This window comes from Haemaphysalis longicornis, unplaced genomic scaffold, assembly GCF_048455015.1.
Source record: "Haemaphysalis longicornis isolate Haplotype H1 unplaced genomic scaffold, Haemaphysalis longicornis Haplotype H1 scaffold_1, whole genome shotgun sequence".
NCBI lineage: Eukaryota > Metazoa > Arthropoda > Arachnida > Ixodida > Ixodidae > Haemaphysalis > Haemaphysalis longicornis.
The window spans coordinates 364,876,310-364,893,720 of record NW_027526203.1 but is presented as its reverse complement, the minus strand read 5'-3'; the positions used below and the strand labels follow the sequence as shown (position 1 = coordinate 364,893,720).

Genomic DNA, 17,411 nt, shown 5'->3' with positions numbered 1-17,411 from the left:
GGCGGATTAGGGAAATGTATAGTCGCATGTAGTGAGCGCTTTATACCAATGGCCGCGCATCATGCTCACATGCGAACTTCATATGCGGGGTGACATGCCTATTTAAATTCTAGGTGTTCGCCAAAACATGAGCAACCTCTGCTCGTACGCAAGAAATGTTCACCCGGGCTCCTTTCTTCCTCTTATAAGTGTGATTAGGAAGAGGAGGCAACTTACGTCGAACAATTTCGCGGTCAAGCTGTGTGTCTGTCAGGCAGCTCTGCATTTACAATCTCACAGAAACCTTATAAACTTGTCGTGGCAGGGAGGAATGGCCGGGGTAAAAAGCGTTCATAAAAAGTATTGTTACTTGAAATCAGTACAAATAAAATAAGGGGCCACTTACAGCTGAGTTTCATAAAAAATGTTATGATGCCATTTTGCCTTGCTTTCACCCACACAAATGCTGCGGAAAGAAATTAAATCTACACTTCCATAAGTTTATAAAATGAATTTATATTCTGATTCCACAAAATAAGAAGTAGGCGTTTTAAAATGCTGTTTTTTCGTACGGTGTGGCAATGTTTTTCAGGACATAGACCTCATGGTAGCAGCTAGAAAGAAAATGGCGGGAAACATCACCACTTTTGGCCTCATCAAACGTTACTGCAAGAAAGCACCCGCTTTGGTACACAGCTTCGTGAGTACACAATACACTCTGCATTCGTTCTTGAACGTCGCGGTGGTGATGCGGCTAAGTCGTCGTGGAGCTACGCATCAGGTCGCGGGTCCGGTACCTGGCCATAGAAGCTGTGTTTTCAAGGTAACAGAAGTTTAAGAAAGACGTTTTATCTGCGACGAGATTTCGGCGCATGCTAAAGAACACCAGGTCGTATAAAAACTGTTGACGTGAGGCCACCCTGACTGACCCCAACCCCTCCCTACAAGAAGGGCTGTGAAGAGCCCTTTTGACGGTTTTCCAAATTTCTCTCTCTTTCTCCACTGCGACCGCCCACTTCATAGATAATACTATAGCTTGGGCACGTCATGCGCCAATTATTCTGCATGTTCTTGTGCATTCATAAAATTAACTGAACTGTGTTGAGCTGAGTATCAGCACTGTATAACCACACAGTTTTTATGAATGCGGAAGCGTTACTCAGCACTGAAACTGATTGCTCTAAAATCTGGCGTCCATGGTACAAAAAAATGGCCGACTGCTGAAAGGGTAAAGAACAGGGCTATGGATCACGGAATTTCTCGGGAAAGCGCCTACAGACAAAATAGCTAATTCAATGGGAAGGGAAATTGTATCAATTTTGCTGCGGGTGGGATTCAAACCACGGTGCTTAGGAATGCGAGACGAGCACGGAACCTTACAGCGCGTATAATACGGCTGACTAAAGGTGAACCCAGTAGATTGGTTGTGGCCTTCGACTTATAAACACTAAACGTGTTTTAGAGGCGTGTATTCGACAGCGCAGGAGAAATTTGGGCTTGGCAGTTGCACAAGTAGCAATTCGGTGAGTAGCAAAGCACGTTCACGCTAGTAACGTGCACGTAGGGCTAACATTGGCGACTGGCCAAGCTTCTCGAAAGGAGAAGAAAACGTCGCCAAGGAAATCGGACGATGATGATAATGATGGAGGCGTAAAGCGAAAACGCCCGTGTGTACGAGATTTCGGCGTACGTTAAAGATCCCCAGGTGGTCAAAATTAATCCGGAGCCCTCCACTACGGCGCGCCTCATCGCCTGCGTTGCGTCGGCGCGTTAAACCCCACAATCAATCAACCAATACAATTCAACCAACCACCATTCATGGATCATGCATTGATTTAACCTTAGCAAAGAATATCTCTTTGAACTAGTAAAGGGTGTGGTTAACTACATTTCACCTGGTTTCACTCTTTGTAGAGCCACGTGTGTGTATTCAAGTGACTTCGCATGGGTAATCGTTGTGGGTGTCGTTTACAGCTTCGCTTTCCAACCATCTTCACAGGGTGGATTGGAGCGAACTTTTTTTTTTTTTTTCATTTACAGTTCTTTTTTCACTTCCGCTGTCATATGAATATATGGCGAATTATTCAGGTCCAGATATAGCGAGCGTTTTCGTGTGTACTTTTTATTTCTATAACAGGTACGACATTGATTCTAAGTATTATTCTAATATTTTTTTGCAAATTCCAAAGCCCTTACCTTCCATTCTTGTTTTCGGCCGTGTCTTTGAGGCGTAGCGCCCCGAGCAACGCTTTCGTGGTGGCCATAACAACGGAGCAAAAACTAGACCTCAGAAAATGGGGAGAGAGAGAAAGATAGTTTTTATTTTGCAGGAGGTCTCTGATCAAATGGGGGAAGTGGGAGTAGAAGGTAGCGTGTTTGTGGCCTGGGACATCTTGAAGGTGGAGAGTTCTAACAGAAACCGGTGGGCCCCTTGAGAAGGCGGGAGAGGCCGCGTAGGGTGAAGAGAGTAGACTCACGTCTCTAAACTGCTCGCGCTGGACCACTTTCTACAGAACACTGTGCAATAAGAGTCAGCGTGGAGGGTTCCAGTGCATGGGGGTGGATGCATGGGGACGAGGCATTTGGAGGAGAGTGGAATGTTCTGTGGCGTGCGAATTTCGGACAGGGCCCAATTGGTGCTGGAGATTGATGGGTGTTGGGACGCGCAGTAGGGAAATTGAGGCTGCAGGGATCGGGTGTACCAATTACGGAAGGCCTCTGAGGTAAGCGTAGCGTTGGCAAAATATTTGTCTACAAAAATTTTCGGCTGACCTTGGAGTGGCGGCAGAGCGGATAAAAAGACGCTTGGAGTGACGGCCTTGAGGTGGTCTTTTTCGTTTCGTATGCAGCTCCTACGGTTGATACCGTAGGAACTGTATCGCTGGCGGTAACGACTCAGAAGGTGGAGGAGCCAAGTCGGGTAGCAGCGGAGGTCTAGCGGCTACGAACGCCCGTGCAGCTCAGAAAATGGCCAGCTGTGCATGTTTGTTCCACCTAGAGCATACATGGCTGGGTCCGCCATCCGTCCGCCCGTCTGTCTGTCTGTCTGTCTGTCTGTCTGTCTGTCTGTCTGTCTGTCTGTCTGTCTGTCTGTCTGTCTGTCTGTCTGTCTGTCTGTCTGTCTGTCTGTCTGTCTGTCCGTCCGTCGGTCCGTCCGTCAGCGCGTTTCTGACTGTCTGTCTGCTGGTTCAACTAAGAGATAGCGTCGAACGAGGAAAATTAGCGTCTTTGTTACTTGCGACTTCCCTGGACATTTATTATTATATTCGGTTCCAATTTCATTTATAAAGCTCACTCCACGCAATCAGGTCGACCATTTAAAGGAGCTTACAGATTCACACAGAGCCCGGAAATCCCTTACTAAACAAAGTTTTCTAGGATTTGAGTTACTTGGAGTCCCGAAAAAAATTTTTCTGTACAGCAGCTCGAGGCAATGACTTGGCGCTACAAGAACTCATTTGATGCCATAATTAAAGCACGTGTAACCTAACCGCCTTAGAATACCTTTTAATTTGAGTTCCAAACGTATACTATGTCAGTATGTTGTTGGGCTAGTTGGTGGTGCATATTTAAAGATTGATTGATTGATTGATTGATTGATTGATTGATTGATTGATTGATTGATTGATTGATTGATTGATTGATTGATTAGGTTTAACGCACCGGCGCAACGCAGGCGATGAGGTGCGCCGTAGTGGAGGGCTCCGGATTAATTTTGACCACCTGGGGACCTTTAACGTGCGTCGAAATCTCGCACACACGGGCGTTTTTGCTTTTCGCCTCCATCAGAAAAGCGGCCGCCGCGGCCAGGAATCAAACCCGCGTCCTAGTGCTCAGCAGCACAACGCCTTAGCCACTGAGCCACCGCGGCGGGTTGCATATTTAAAGGAAAGCTGTACGTATAGAACTGGATGCGCCAGTCTTGTCCATTTCACTGTCCAGTCTTTTACGCGCAGTTTTCCCCCTGAAAATGTCCGCCATCTAGTTATAGTGTTTTATTGAGTGCCAGCATACATAATGGCGACGGCTCAGTGAAAAAAAAATCTGTATTAATTATAATTAAGATGATAGACGCTAATGTTCAACATACACTTGGTTTTCAACTTGGTCTTGTGGTCTTCAAATGGTAGTTTGGTGTCTAAACAGATAAATATAGTATTACAATTGGACCTCAAGATTCACCAGGCAAACAAAGTGGACGACCTAGTTCTTAATTCTTTTCTTCCAACTGTGCCTCGTAGTCAGACGGGAAATGACATGGGGAAGGTTTGATTATCGAAAGTGTTCTTTTAAAAACAACTGTGAAAAAAGAAAGCTGGTGGTTTTATTTATATATAAAAGTTATTATAAAACGCAGCACTTTGGGAAAAATTCTATATGATTATATTGTAATAAATGTTATATGTCCTTCCCTGTCTCCTTCCCAGAAAAACATTGTAAAGGGATTCGCAAGGGTAAGTTGATTTGAAGGGTAATGGCGCACTTATATCTGCAAAATAGCTTGACAATGTCTTGACACCGAAAAAACGTCGCTACGCGCACTGATAGTACGAGTAGCGACGTTTTTTTTTTTTTTTTTTTCAGAGCGTCGTTGTATCTCCAAAATGTCCTGACAGCTAATGAACCAGTGCGCAAAACCACTGCGCAGAACCAGTGCACAGAGTGACATTTTTTCTTCTTTTTTGTGATTTGAAGTAATGCAGGTAGTGGCATTTAATTTGGTGTTTTGTAACAATTAAGCAAATTGCATTGGAGGTCAGTCACGTCTATTAGTGACTTAACCACTACACTATTACCCAGTGACTTGGCCTCTGAGTAACGAAACAATTCTTGTTACACACGCTTCTGCGAGGCAGTGGATTGAGTGCTGATACGCACTACCTGGTTCGATATCCGACTGCGAAGGCTGTATTTGTCACTAAAAAATATCCAAAAACTATGGTGCAAGCGACACTACTGTGGCTTCGGGGCGTTCAGTCCCGATTTTATTTCCTTTGTTTGCCAGTTTTTAGCGCAGTCGTGGGTTCTTCGATTTGGGTCATCGCTGTCACTGGTGCATAGCTTCCTATAGCGCAAAATGCAGACATACAGGAAATAGGTCCGTTCGTCTCTCTCCCGTTTGTCTGCCATCTGCGCTATATGAAGCCATGTAGCACGGAAGGGATTGAAGTTGATTTTTCGTGCTTGCGTTTTTGGGTATAAATCCGACTGGCACAACATTTAAGAGGAAACAAGTTGTGCTGTGTGAAAGCTTGTTAGTTATTTTATAAGTGATGAGTAACGTCTTACAGCCTTACATTTTGAGCTATTTCCTGGCGCAGCCTGTGCTTTAGTTCCAGTTGCAAGCAGTTAAGGCTGAAGTTTCAGCCTATTTTAAACATTTATTTTGCGTAAATGCGTTCATTTTTTAATTGTTTCTGAGAAATAAGTGGCGCTAAAAATGTTTAAAGTAATTATGCGTAGTGTTCTGAACAAGGCGTCGGCGTTAATTTCTCGAGCTATTATTTCTATGTGCCGTTGAAACAGCTTAGATCATTCTTATCAGCGTAAAGACCGCATCAGCCATTAAATATCCAAGTTTGGTAGGTTGATCGAGAGTAGAATTAAGCAAATTATCCTAAGCCTGCTGTCTCATATCTCGTGACACGTGATTTCACTGACGGCGCACATCAAAGCCTCAGCACCGAAGGCTTGCAGGAAGCTGAACAAATATTGACGAGTACTCCTTTGCTGTGTTTCGCAGAAAGAGTACGCCAACCTTATAGGCCAGATGATGGCTGTGTGCCAAAACGCAACGCTGTACCACCTCCCTCTTGAAGCGAAGAAAATAAAATAAAGGGTTGCATACCAAAACTTGGAATGTGCTCTTTCCTGATCAACAGTCTTGATGAGCTCATTTTTTCATGTTCACTCTTTTCTTTTCCGACTTCCAACAATCACATGAGTGACGTAACTACGTGCAGCATAAATTGCAAGAATCTACCACAAACTGTAAGTACGCAGAGAACGCATTCTGCCTTCAGACAAATATGCGAGTTCCCCAACAAAGCAGATAACCTGGGACGAAGGTGTTCTGTGTTGTTCATAGTTGACCTTGTGTTTTCCACAGGTCGCCATCTCTTAGCACAACTTAAGGTCGGGACAATCTGCTGTACTTTGGTGGCCACAGCGGAAGACAATAGTGAACCATAAATGTAGATTCTTCAAAGCGACCACAGCCAAAGTTAACATCACAATATAGCGGCAGGCTTAAATTTACGAACTAATTTTCTAAACAAGTCAATTAAAGAATGGTGAGGACAAGGTATAAATCATCCATAAATGAAGAGCAGACGGAACTCCACACAGTGACGCACACCAACACACATGATCAGATAGGTATTTTATTTCTCCTACACGTTATTAGCAGGGGGAATAGCAACAAGACAGCTTCGTACGAGGACACGAGTAGCTTCTGCGGTCAAAGATAACACCATGCGCTGTTGAACAGTCAGTCTACTGCTGATGTGTCAAGCTCTCTACTTCGGGGTGAAAAGCTGCTGCTGAGTAAGATGGTGCTCTAAAGGATTCCCAGTGAAAATAGCTTTGCAGCTTGAAACTGGCCTCTCCAGATACATGTGGTACCTATTCTGAGCGAAAAAAGTGTGATCGTTATTAGTAAGTAACACCACGTGAATATTCATAACATCGTGGAACATCACTAAGGTCGGACATAGTAAAGAAGTAACAGAAACTCTGACATTACCAACTTTAAAGCTCTCGTACCTTCAAGATGCCACATGGACTATCCAAGCACGACGAAGCAGCACTCTACCGTATACGGTTGAATGTCGACTGCACTCGATACTTCCGCTTCAGGATAAACCAATCCACTTCACCCCTGTGCTCACAGTGTGACGTACGCGAAAATTTTCAGCATTTAATTGGTGATTGTTTGCGATTCACTGCACAGAGCCTGTGCTCTGCACTGCGCAGACACTTTGTGCGGACACTGCACAGAGTCTGTGCTCTGCACTGCGCAGACACTTTGTGCGGACACTGCACAGAGTGCCCCTCGCAGCGTCATTGGACCGGCCGCTTTCCATGGGAGTAGAAGTGAGGAAGGACCTTGAACTTGTTCCAAACACGCCTCCCGCGCGACAAAAGCTTTACCAGCGCACCTAGAAACACAAGTCTTGGCCAGACCCAGTGGAAAACTGAAAGCATGTGTACACATCACCATTATGATCATTGTCATCGTCACCGCATTCATCTGGCGTAGCAAGCCAGGCCTCTTCGCTCGGCTGATATCGCCAGTCTCATTAAAGGTTGTTCTCTCTCAATAAAGGTTATTCTCTCTCTCTCTCTCTCTCTCTCTCTCTCTCTCTCTCTCTCTCTCTTAGCTTCAAACCACCCAGAATATTCATATTTTTCCAAAATCTTGGGGGTGACTTTACAGGTTTACTGCATGCTTAAGTGTCAGCCGAAGACCTTATCAATTAAATTTGATTTATTGATAAAGATTGAAGCTGAAGTCCGCTTTTATGCGCTAGTGACCCCCGACCGATGACTCCGCCGCGGCGGCGGAGCTGTGAAAGGGTTTGTTGGCCAAATGATATGTAGCTGTTTTCAGCAAGGTGAGCATGCAATAAGGCCTTTTTCCGCGCTTACTTAAATTGCATTTACATCTATATAAAAACGACGTCTTGAGCTGTTCAATTGTAGATTTAGAGTCCCCAATTTTCAAGAAAAACGTGGAAGAGTAAGGCTTCTTTTCGTCTGTTCTGGGGATTAGTTGCCAAGTACATATTTTAGTACACAAGAATGTGAAAGTCTCGTACTTCGTATTCTTAGTCTACTCGACATTATCATTCAAATGTAAATAGGTTACACAAATCACTATCAAAATACCATAACCGTCAACTCCCTATTGTAGTCGTATGAACTTAATCTGACCTACCTAACCACGACTGTGCTTTTATTGCGCCAACCAAGATCAGCTGTGCTGCTTCATTTAATATTTTTATTTTATTTATTTATTGTTACTGTAACCCTCACTTGAGGGTCATTACAGGGAGGAATACAAACAAAAAAAAATACACAATGACAAAACAGACATTAGGTTTCGTGCTGCCGGTAGTACAATTCTAGCGAACACTCAAACGCTTTGACATTTGAACTAGTAACAGCGTACTCTGGAAGTCTATTCCACACTTCTATGCTATAAGGAAAAAAAGAATTCTTAAAGACATCTAGACGCGCCCAAAAAGGCCTTAATGGGTGACTATGGTTCAACCGAGCTCCTCGCTTGGGTGCAGGTCGTATGTATGTGTCTTTATTTTCATTTCGCCTCTTATAATTTGAAACAGGAGTTTTAACCTTTGCTTTTCGCGGCGCACTTGCAGGGGTTCTAGCGTACATGATTTTAACAGATTTGTGACGGATTCTGTCCTCCGGTACCGCGAGCAAATGAAGCGCACTGCTACCCTTTGAATTTTTTCTAGTTTATCTCTCAGTGACTGCTGATGAGGACTCCATACAGAAGACGCATACTCCAAAATAGGGAGAACAAATGTCTTATATGAAAGTAATTTGACATCTCTAGCGGCATGTTCGAGTTTTTTCCTCAAGTAAAACAACTTTCCGTAGGCCTTTGAACACACCTCCTCAACATGAGTGTGCCACCCCAAATCGCTGGTAATAGTCACCCCCAGGTATTTAAAGCTGTGTGTTCTGGTCAGAAAGTTATTTCCGATTTTATAATCATATGCGAGTACAGATTTCTTCTTGGTTATATGGGTGAAAAGTTAATTTCCATCCCCCACTGGGCGCACCAATTATGCAAGGCTTGCAGACAGCGATTAAATGTGAGCACCGCATGACGTGATATGGACGTGTGCATTCGGCAAAGACAAGCATTCGCATACAATGTAATGACGGCTTGTCTTGCGGGCTCAGCGTGCACAGTCACTGTCCAATAGTTTTCATGTAGAGCGAGGGAACTGTACTCTTAAATTAAAACACCAGTGGTCTGCACACTAAACATAGATGACCAAATTGTTGCTACTAAAGAGCAAAGTAGGCCAATAACCAGACCAACCATTCAATTTAACTAGAACCAACCATTCAATTTAACTAGAAGATGGAGGTCTGAGCTGTCATACAGCTCATCGCAAGCATGGCATTTGCATCGCGTGATGTCAGAGTGCAGATCCAATTTTCGAGGCCAAGTGGGCGTTGCACTCGTTGCTTGTCAACTCCTCCCCTTGGACGCAGTGGTTGGTAATTCAAGTGATATGTTGCAAAGTAGGCCAACATACATTTTGTAGTGTGTAGGGACTAGAAGCTCACTTTGTGGGAAAGATTGGGATCGAGCTGAAAGAGGATCAGCACAATGGTCACAGTGGAGCCGGACAGCTTAAACATGAGTGCTCGATCGACCCGGAGCACGCCGCAGCCGGCCATGGCCTCCGGCCGATCCCTGTACACCTGTAGGAAGAGCAGGAGCTCGTTGTAGGCTTCTGGTTCAGCGGGAACCTTTGAGGCCTCGTACAGGGCGTCCTTCATTTCCACTGACAGCTTGCCCGACATTTCCGCTATGGCCGTGTTCTGAAACACGTTGATCAGCGTGAGAAAGCCCTCGTAGGCCAGGATCCAGAGCTTAGTCTCGCGACGGTCCTGGATCGAGTAAAATATGACGGAAGACATGAAGTCGAACGCCGTGCGGAAGTAGAACAGGAAGAGCAAGCAGTTGAGGAAGCGCGCCGTCGCCTCGGTGACCACGCAGAGGCCCCTGTACTTGTCACGGATGAGGGCGACAGTGGTGCTCGTGAGTAGGGGGATGTCCCTAACCTGGGCGCTCAGGTGGCCGTACAGCAACCAAAGCAGGAACATGAGCGAGAAGGCGAGTGACTCGAGGCCACAGTACATCGTCTGGAGCACGTAATGGTGCGCCGTCTTTCCCAGAAAAACCACCGACTGGACGGGCAGCGTGCGGTTGCTGTAGCGCCACGAGATCTCGTAGCAGGTGCGCACAGCATTGAGCGTGTGGAAGCCAATCACGAGGACCGTAGTGGCGGCCAGGTAGGCGTTGGCTGCAAGCCTGTGCTTGGACAGGCTGCGGTGCTGCCAGAAGGCCAAGTCGGCACTTTCGGTGCGCCACCGGGCAAGCAGCAGGTCCAGTGACGCGCTGCGGCGGGCCACGTACACGTAGATGAAAGGGAAGAGGAACGTGTTGACCAGCGAATGGAAGAAGCAAATCAGGGATGTCTTCTCGCTCCTCATGTAGTCCTCGACGAACTCCTTGAGTCGGTACGCCTCGTACGCCGTGAAGCCTACGTACAGCAGACACTGGTACAGCCTCATGAGCGCCCGGTTTCGCGCCGTCATGAACTGCAGGAATGGCCCCGGCATGGCTACCGCACACATGAGCAGGCCCGGGATCATCAGCTCCTGCGCCCGCCACACCGCGTACCGGTCGTCCGCAGAAGCCGACGGGTGTATGCGGCGCCGTTCCTTGAGGCGTGAAACTTCGCAGTCGGCAATGCGAAATACAGAGCCACTCTTCACGTCCTCCTTCTTGGGCACGGCCACCTGCCAGCGGTCCATCATGTCGATCTTGTGCCTGAAATGATTAAGAAACACAGGGCTGGTCTTTTGAGCGCGACGCGCGTATGCGCCGGGCCTAAATCAAACGAGAAGACCGATCCGATATACCTTGCACAAGAGTCGAGATTTGCAAGTAAATATAGTTCTTCATAAAGCAGGAAAGAAATAAAACACAGATATACAGAAAAGCCATGTATACACTAGCCCGTCTTGTGTGCCGAGGCGTATAAGGGGAGGGAAAAGGGGTTGTGTGCAAGGAGGCACACGTACCCACCATTGTCTACAAAAGTGGAGAGGTAATGCCCTCTCCCCTCTATTTTCAAATGTAGGAGCAAGCAGATTCGATATGCATGTGCGATTTTCGTCATGCGATTTTCCCGTGGACTCTAGGCATCCGCAGTTGCCGTGCCCCTCCAACATGCTTATCGGCTGCGCTAATCAAGCGTCCGCGGAAAGGCGTCATGGCCGCCAACCGGAAACCTCGACGACGGCAGCCAGAAACGAGCGCCGGGCCGAAGCTGGAATTGGGTGGAGCGATAACTGCAGCGTAGAAAAGAGAAAATCACGATTTCCCGTACGCTACCCCGTGAACATACCAACCCACAATGCTCACATGCCCACTTAGGGGTATTAGCCGGTGGCGATGGAAGCAGCCGCCAGATGCTCAAGGCCAGATTAATTCACCGATTCCTATTGGCAGAGACGTCAGCGTACATACATTAACATATTTGCCTCCACTATTTAACGAGAAGCGATGCTCAAGCATGCGTTATCTCTCTTTCTTGCTCACCCATGTATTCTCGCACCAAGAGAGAAAGATTAGGTGCTCCCGAAACTATTTTTGCGTTTGACTGGGCTGAACAAATAGAGCTCTACCCTGAATGATACCACAACTAAGCTGGGCGCTGGCATGGTTTTAGCGCTAAAATAGGCGAACACATGAAAGGCTACAGAACAAGCGCTTGCCTGGTTGTCTTCTAAGTGTTCATCTATTTTGGCGCTCACACCATGTCGCCAAGTATTCCGCACAACAACAAGTTCTTCTGTAGCTGGTGGATTTAGAAAAAAATCCCACAAAAAACAAACAAATAAACAAAATTACAGCGATCCAGGAAGCTGTGGGACAAAGAGTCACGGATCGCCTGAAGCCTGGTATTTTCGGAAGCGAAATTGCTGCTCGACGAGGGCTTGAGCAAAAATTGGGTGCTGAGAAGCAACTTGCAGTCAAAAACAGGGGAAGGAGGGGAGATAGGGGATAACGAAGGACCTTTTGCCGCGCAGCGATTCTGAAGGCCTGATTTTGCCGGTTTTTTATATCCCTTTCAGGAACCAGCACCAAGCAATTCTGTGATATTTCAGAATGGCCCACAGCACTGCGTCGCCTGCTGGCTTCTCCGACTTCGTAATTTCGTACACTGTATGTTGACTCTGGCGCGGTGCTTTCCTTTTTTTTTCGTTTACTTTGAACAGCTTTCTCGGTACAGCGTGAATTGAGAGCGCGCACACCGAGCGTCACGTATGTAGCTCGGTCGTCCGTACATACGTCAGCTTGTTAAGTTCGCAGTTAGGAAACGACACTCCCAATATAGGTGCGCTATCTACACTTTATAAATGAGCGTCGTTATGTATAAAAAAAGTAGGACTTCAATAAAGGAAAGGTGGCTATGAAAGAGGAGGGGAGGGTGTGCGTAAGGGATGACCGATTCACAGTTTGTCCACATTCTTCACGATGAACGCGCATGAGCAATGGGGCAACAAATAGAAGTTGTCATTGCCCAGCACTGCATAAACAAACCCGCAGTAATACATCTTTATACAATACAAACGCGGGCTTGGCGTTCGGTTTATAACTACTTGTTTTACACCCCCAAATGACCTCTGCTTTGACTAAGTCACTAACGAACGAAGAGATATGAAATCTTCTGCCACTTCCTAGTGCTGTTTTAGCATATAATTCGAGTCAAAGCTTTTTAACCCGAGCTATGGGTGTATTGCAAAGCTGTGGACGACATTTTAAAACGTCCGCTTCCCTTGCTTTCAACTTGCCACCTCTTATGCAGCGCTCCCATCGTGAAGATAGCCACAAAGCTGCATAACATACCATGCACAAGGCCCTCGGGGCGTGTTCACGTGTAACCCTGCAGGGTCCTTATTCTCAGGCCTGGACCTAGACAAGGCGCTCCAAGGTATCGCTGCAGCAGGCTCGGCCGCGGGCCCGGCAGGGCACATGTTGGACATAGTTTTTTGTGTGTGTTTCCGCACGCCTTCTTGTAACGTAAGAAAGGCAGCCGACAGGCATAGCTCCTAAGGGGATCAAAGCTGTGTGCTTTAAGAGTTCCGTGTGCAGCATATAAATCACAACATATAAGGGTCATCTTCTGCAGTGTGGACAGAGCTGTTATATTTTCAACAGCGTTATCATCTTCTTCTATCATTTTCATGTTTCAGGGGCGAAAAAATGTCCGCACCTCCGGGTTCAACAGCTCCATGCATCTTGCGTACAAGCACTACACCTGATTCCGGCGTTTGTGCGTAATTTTTACTTATGTTTGCCAAGGTGCCGCAACCATGACCCATGCGCCGCGTCCCAACTATTCTGCCACTTCAACGTTATAGCGAAGCTTGAGCTACGAAATTTCGGAATTCGGTGCTCTAATGGTATCTGAGCCTCGCGAAATGAGCCCCCAAACTGTGCAAGCTAGCTAACAAGGCAGCGAGTGAGTCAGCGAGCAAGCCGGTATTCCTAACGCATGGTACGCATCTCCCATCCCGTCTTGGCCAATCCCCTGAATTGCCACATCTACTTGGTTGTTAAGTTGGAATGGGCCTGCGCAGGCCCATTCCAACTTAACAACCAAGTAGACGTGGCAATGTAACGCACGGTACATCATAGTTCACCCGGCAGATAAATCTAGCAACATACTGACCGCTCTATTTACTGCGACACGAAATATGCTGTGCAGGTGCGGTGCTTGCTGAGATCCCGTATCCTTTCTTTTGTCTGCGCCCTATATATAATCATCTCCCTTTCCACACTCCAGTTGTCGCTGCGCCCGATTCGAGCTTCAGGCGAGCGCTTTCTCGTGGCTGCCGCCATCGCCGCTTCCGGTTGGCGGAGATGACATCTTACGCGGACGCTTGATAAGCACGGCTCTTGAGAACGGGTGATGACAACGGCAGCTTAGGAGGGCTGGCGCCCACAAAAAAGAAAAAAAAAACGCGCGATAAGCCCAGTAACGCTATCTATAGTTAAAAATAAAAGTTTCATCGACCAGATATTTTAGAACTTCTGCTAGTTTCCGAGTTTTCGATTCTCGTAATCTACCTTCCTTTCTGCATATAACTGAGCTTTGCCATAACGTAGACAATTAAGAAAACTGCTTACACTTTGACATCAGAATGATAACACCAACATAAATCATGCTCTAGCCTCTTTCTGCTGTTGTCTTAATGGTAACTTTTGCGCACTCTATACGGGGACACAGAAAAAGGTGACACGAACACAAGCGCAGACACAGGAAAAGGTGACACGAACACCTTTTTTTTTTTCTGTGTAAAAAAAAAAGTTACCATTAAGATGTCAAACCAACTAGCCCGCCTTTCCGTGTTATTACAGTGTATTTCTGCTGTTGGTTTCTGACTTACTTTTCGGAGCGTTCAGTTGAAGCTTATCGGTCACTCCTAAATTACTACGCCCCTGAGCTCACAGACACTTGCATTTCTAACTTCATCGTAACCAAACATTCGTCACCGCCATGCTTTCGTATAGTCCCTGGCATACCGAAAAACCCTCTAAAGCCATCAATCTGTGGAACAGTTTGATGGGTTCAAGGGCAAGCACCGTATCACCCAAACAGAGTTTTAGCAGCCCGCTGGGAATGCTGTTTACAGCGGGAGCTGTTAGCACGAAATTTCAGGTGATCACCTCGCCTGCAATCAAATCATCCTCATCATTAGTGGTGTCGGCGTCTTTATCGACAAGGAATCAGCCAAGAAACTATCGGTACTGTAGCGTGACGAGAGGAGAGGAAACGCCATGTTTAGGCAGGGAGGGAAAGAGGACTATGCAAGTGGGGTTAACCAAAAAAGACCCGCCGGTAAAAAAATTTACATCGATTTTTGAAATTCGTGGAGGCATAACACATTCATGTACAAAGTACGAATTTGATAACTGATGGTCGTGTGAAGTATGTAGTCACTTACGAAATTCCCAACATCCGGGCGTTTGCAAGTTAGCTCGGGCCGAACAGTCCCTGAAAGATATGACTCCCCGGTCACGTCTGCCAAGACACAAGTGAACATAAAACCCGGTGATCGTGTATCAGTAAGGCTGTGAAGGGCCCCAACGGGCTGCGCTTAGCTCACACGCATGCGCAGTGCGTTCTTTTTATGAAAGAAACACAGCCCAGCTTTCTTGCGGTATGCAATTTTAGGGCGCAGAAAATGACACGGGTAACACCCGCGCACTTGCGGCTGTCGCGTATGACGCAGCATTGATTTTGGGAAGGGTGGCGGTAAACGCTTCGCAAAGTTTTGTGGTCACGCATCGCGCCGTAGTTCGGCCAAACTCTCGAGAATGGAGTGCGCGCATCGATCTCGCTGATTGCCGCCTACCAGAGCGCCACCCCAGTGGCGCGCTAAAACGCACGATTACGAAAGTCGATATGAGGGGCCGTCATTCATGCGACACGATGCACCGCTGAAGGGTGGATACGGATTGAGCATTTGTCGAAAGAGTCTGCTACGACATTGCCTGCTACGAGTCTGACAAGAACAGGACTTTGCAACAGAAGAAAGACGAGACTAAAGAAATTGGCGCAAATGTTTCATTTTTAGTAAGATGTATTTAGGGGCCAGGTCTTTCACATTACGCATGAGCACACACACAAAAAAGCGTGACTGTAGCGGCTTAGAAAAAATGCGCGCCAATCCACCCTGTAGGAAGCTAGGCTGTAAACGACACCGTGAAAGATTACCCATGCGACGTCACTTGAAGTCACACACGTGGTGCTACAAAGAGTGAAACCAGAGACAAGTGAAGTCCCATATTACAATGTCTCGACCTTCAACAAAAAAGTTTCCTTCAGGAAACAGCTTATCGCTTCTTCACATAAACTACAGAAGCATAAGAAACAAGCAAGACGAAATAACCAAGTGTAAGTGTAAAATTTGACTAAGTGTAAAATTTGACCTTATTCTACTCACAGAAACCTGGCTAACCGTAAATGACCTACCCCACCTATTGCCTGGGTATCAGTTTGAGCACCTGTGTCGCGAAAATAAACGAGGCGGAGGTGTGGCAGTTTACAAAAAAATTCTATCAATTACGCCATTGTTGAAGAATTTTCCACAGTATACAGCTATATTGAGTGCTTCACGTTCTGCATAACAAGCACCACAATCTCTGTAGTCGACAGACCACCGACCGAAGATAAAGAAGAGTTGTCTGAATTCATGGAACAGTTACTTACATTTAGTTGTTCCAATAATAATGCGTGTATCCTCATGGGTGACATTAACATTGACATGAGCTCTTCTTACTTCTGGTCTTCAGAACTTAACAATTTTTTCGCAACCTGTGGTTTTACAAATTATATTAGCATGCCGACTAGGCTCACAGCAAACTGTCAAGCACTTTTTGATATATGCCTATCTAACTTAAATCAAAACGGTATTACCTCCAGCACACTTTCGGCCGATATTAGCGACCATCTTCCCATTTTCTGCTTCGGCACTTGAAAAGCCCACCGAACACCAAAAAATACTAGCGTTCTGCGCCGGCAAATAAAAGATGACACACTCAATCAGTTCAGGATGCTTGTTGAAGCCATTGACTGGTCAGATATATATAACGCAAAAGACCCGAATGAAGCGTACAACAAATTTTATTCAGTATATTCGGGAATGCTATGATCTGGCGTTTGCCCTGGGAGCCATAAAAAAAAAAATGAAAAAGTACGTAAGCCATGGATTGACGCAAATTTGTGCAACCAAATCAAGAAAAAACATTCAATGTATCACGACTTTGTGCGCACGAGAGAGCCTGATCTCTTATCTAAATTTAAAAAATACCGAAACGCTTTGAACAAAACCTTAAAAGCCGAATACCACGCGCGCATGTTCCAGGACATTCAAAACGAGCCGAAAAAGGTTTGGGACGCTATCAATCGGATAACAAACAGAAAGCCAACTATAATAATCCCACAGGCGATAACAGTGAATGGCTGCCTTTCGCAAGGTGCCGAGCTAGCAAATAGTATGGATGAGCACTTTATAAAAGCTAGCACCTACCCAGCTGAAACATCATTATAAAACAGTGAACTGGTAACGGTTACCCAAGAAGTAAGCGAATCAGTTTTCTTGCGTCCAACCAATGCAGTTGAAGTAGATACGTCGATAAGGAAACTAAAAAAACCACACGGCCCCAGGAGCAGACGGAATCAGTGCGCGCCCAATTAAGCATGTTAGTGATCTAATTAACGATGTCATAGCGTATATAATTAACTTGTCCCTTACCCCTGGGGTATTTCCAGATGAACTGAAATTGGCCCGTGTAACGGCAGTTTTTAAAGGGGGAAACAAAGAAATGTTCTCAAATTACCGTCCAATTTCAGTACTACCCATCTTTTCAAAAATTTTCGAGGACATAATACTTGATAGGTTGGAAGCTTTCTTCTCCAAGCATTCTCTAATCGAGGAAAGCCAGTTCGGATTCCAAAACAAAAATCAACGAAGGAAGCTCTCCTGCGTATAAAAGACCAAATAATTAAGAATATTTAACAATGACAGTTCACAGGCCTTTTTTTGGATATAAGAAAGGCTTTTGACTCGATAAATCACAGAAA

The 17,411-nt window shown here is 45.9% G+C and overlaps 1 protein-coding gene and 1 long non-coding RNA gene across 2 annotated transcripts in view; one reads left to right on the top strand and one right to left on the bottom strand.

Moving 5' to 3' along the window:
* Positions 1–5,838, top strand: part of LOC144171221 (uncharacterized) — a 19,168-nt gene extending 13,330 nt beyond the window's left edge. The window contains exons 2-4 of the long non-coding RNA XR_013322900.1: positions 572–679; positions 4,407–4,433; positions 5,723–5,838. This is a non-coding gene — a long non-coding RNA (uncharacterized LOC144171221). The remainder of the gene's footprint in view (positions 1–571; positions 680–4,406; positions 4,434–5,722) is intronic.
* Positions 5,839–9,079: 3,241 nt separating this feature from the next.
* Positions 9,080–14,865, bottom strand: LOC144171205 (uncharacterized). Its single transcript, XM_077700971.1, has 2 exons — positions 14,770–14,865; positions 9,080–10,582 (listed from the first exon to the last, which is right to left on the bottom strand). Exons 1-2 carry the CDS (start codon positions 14,781–14,783, stop codon positions 9,298–9,300), a joined length of 1,299 nt encoding a protein of 432 aa, XP_077557097.1. The 5' UTR covers positions 14,784–14,865; the 3' UTR covers positions 9,080–9,297.
* Positions 14,866–17,411: the final 2,546 nt, after the last annotated feature.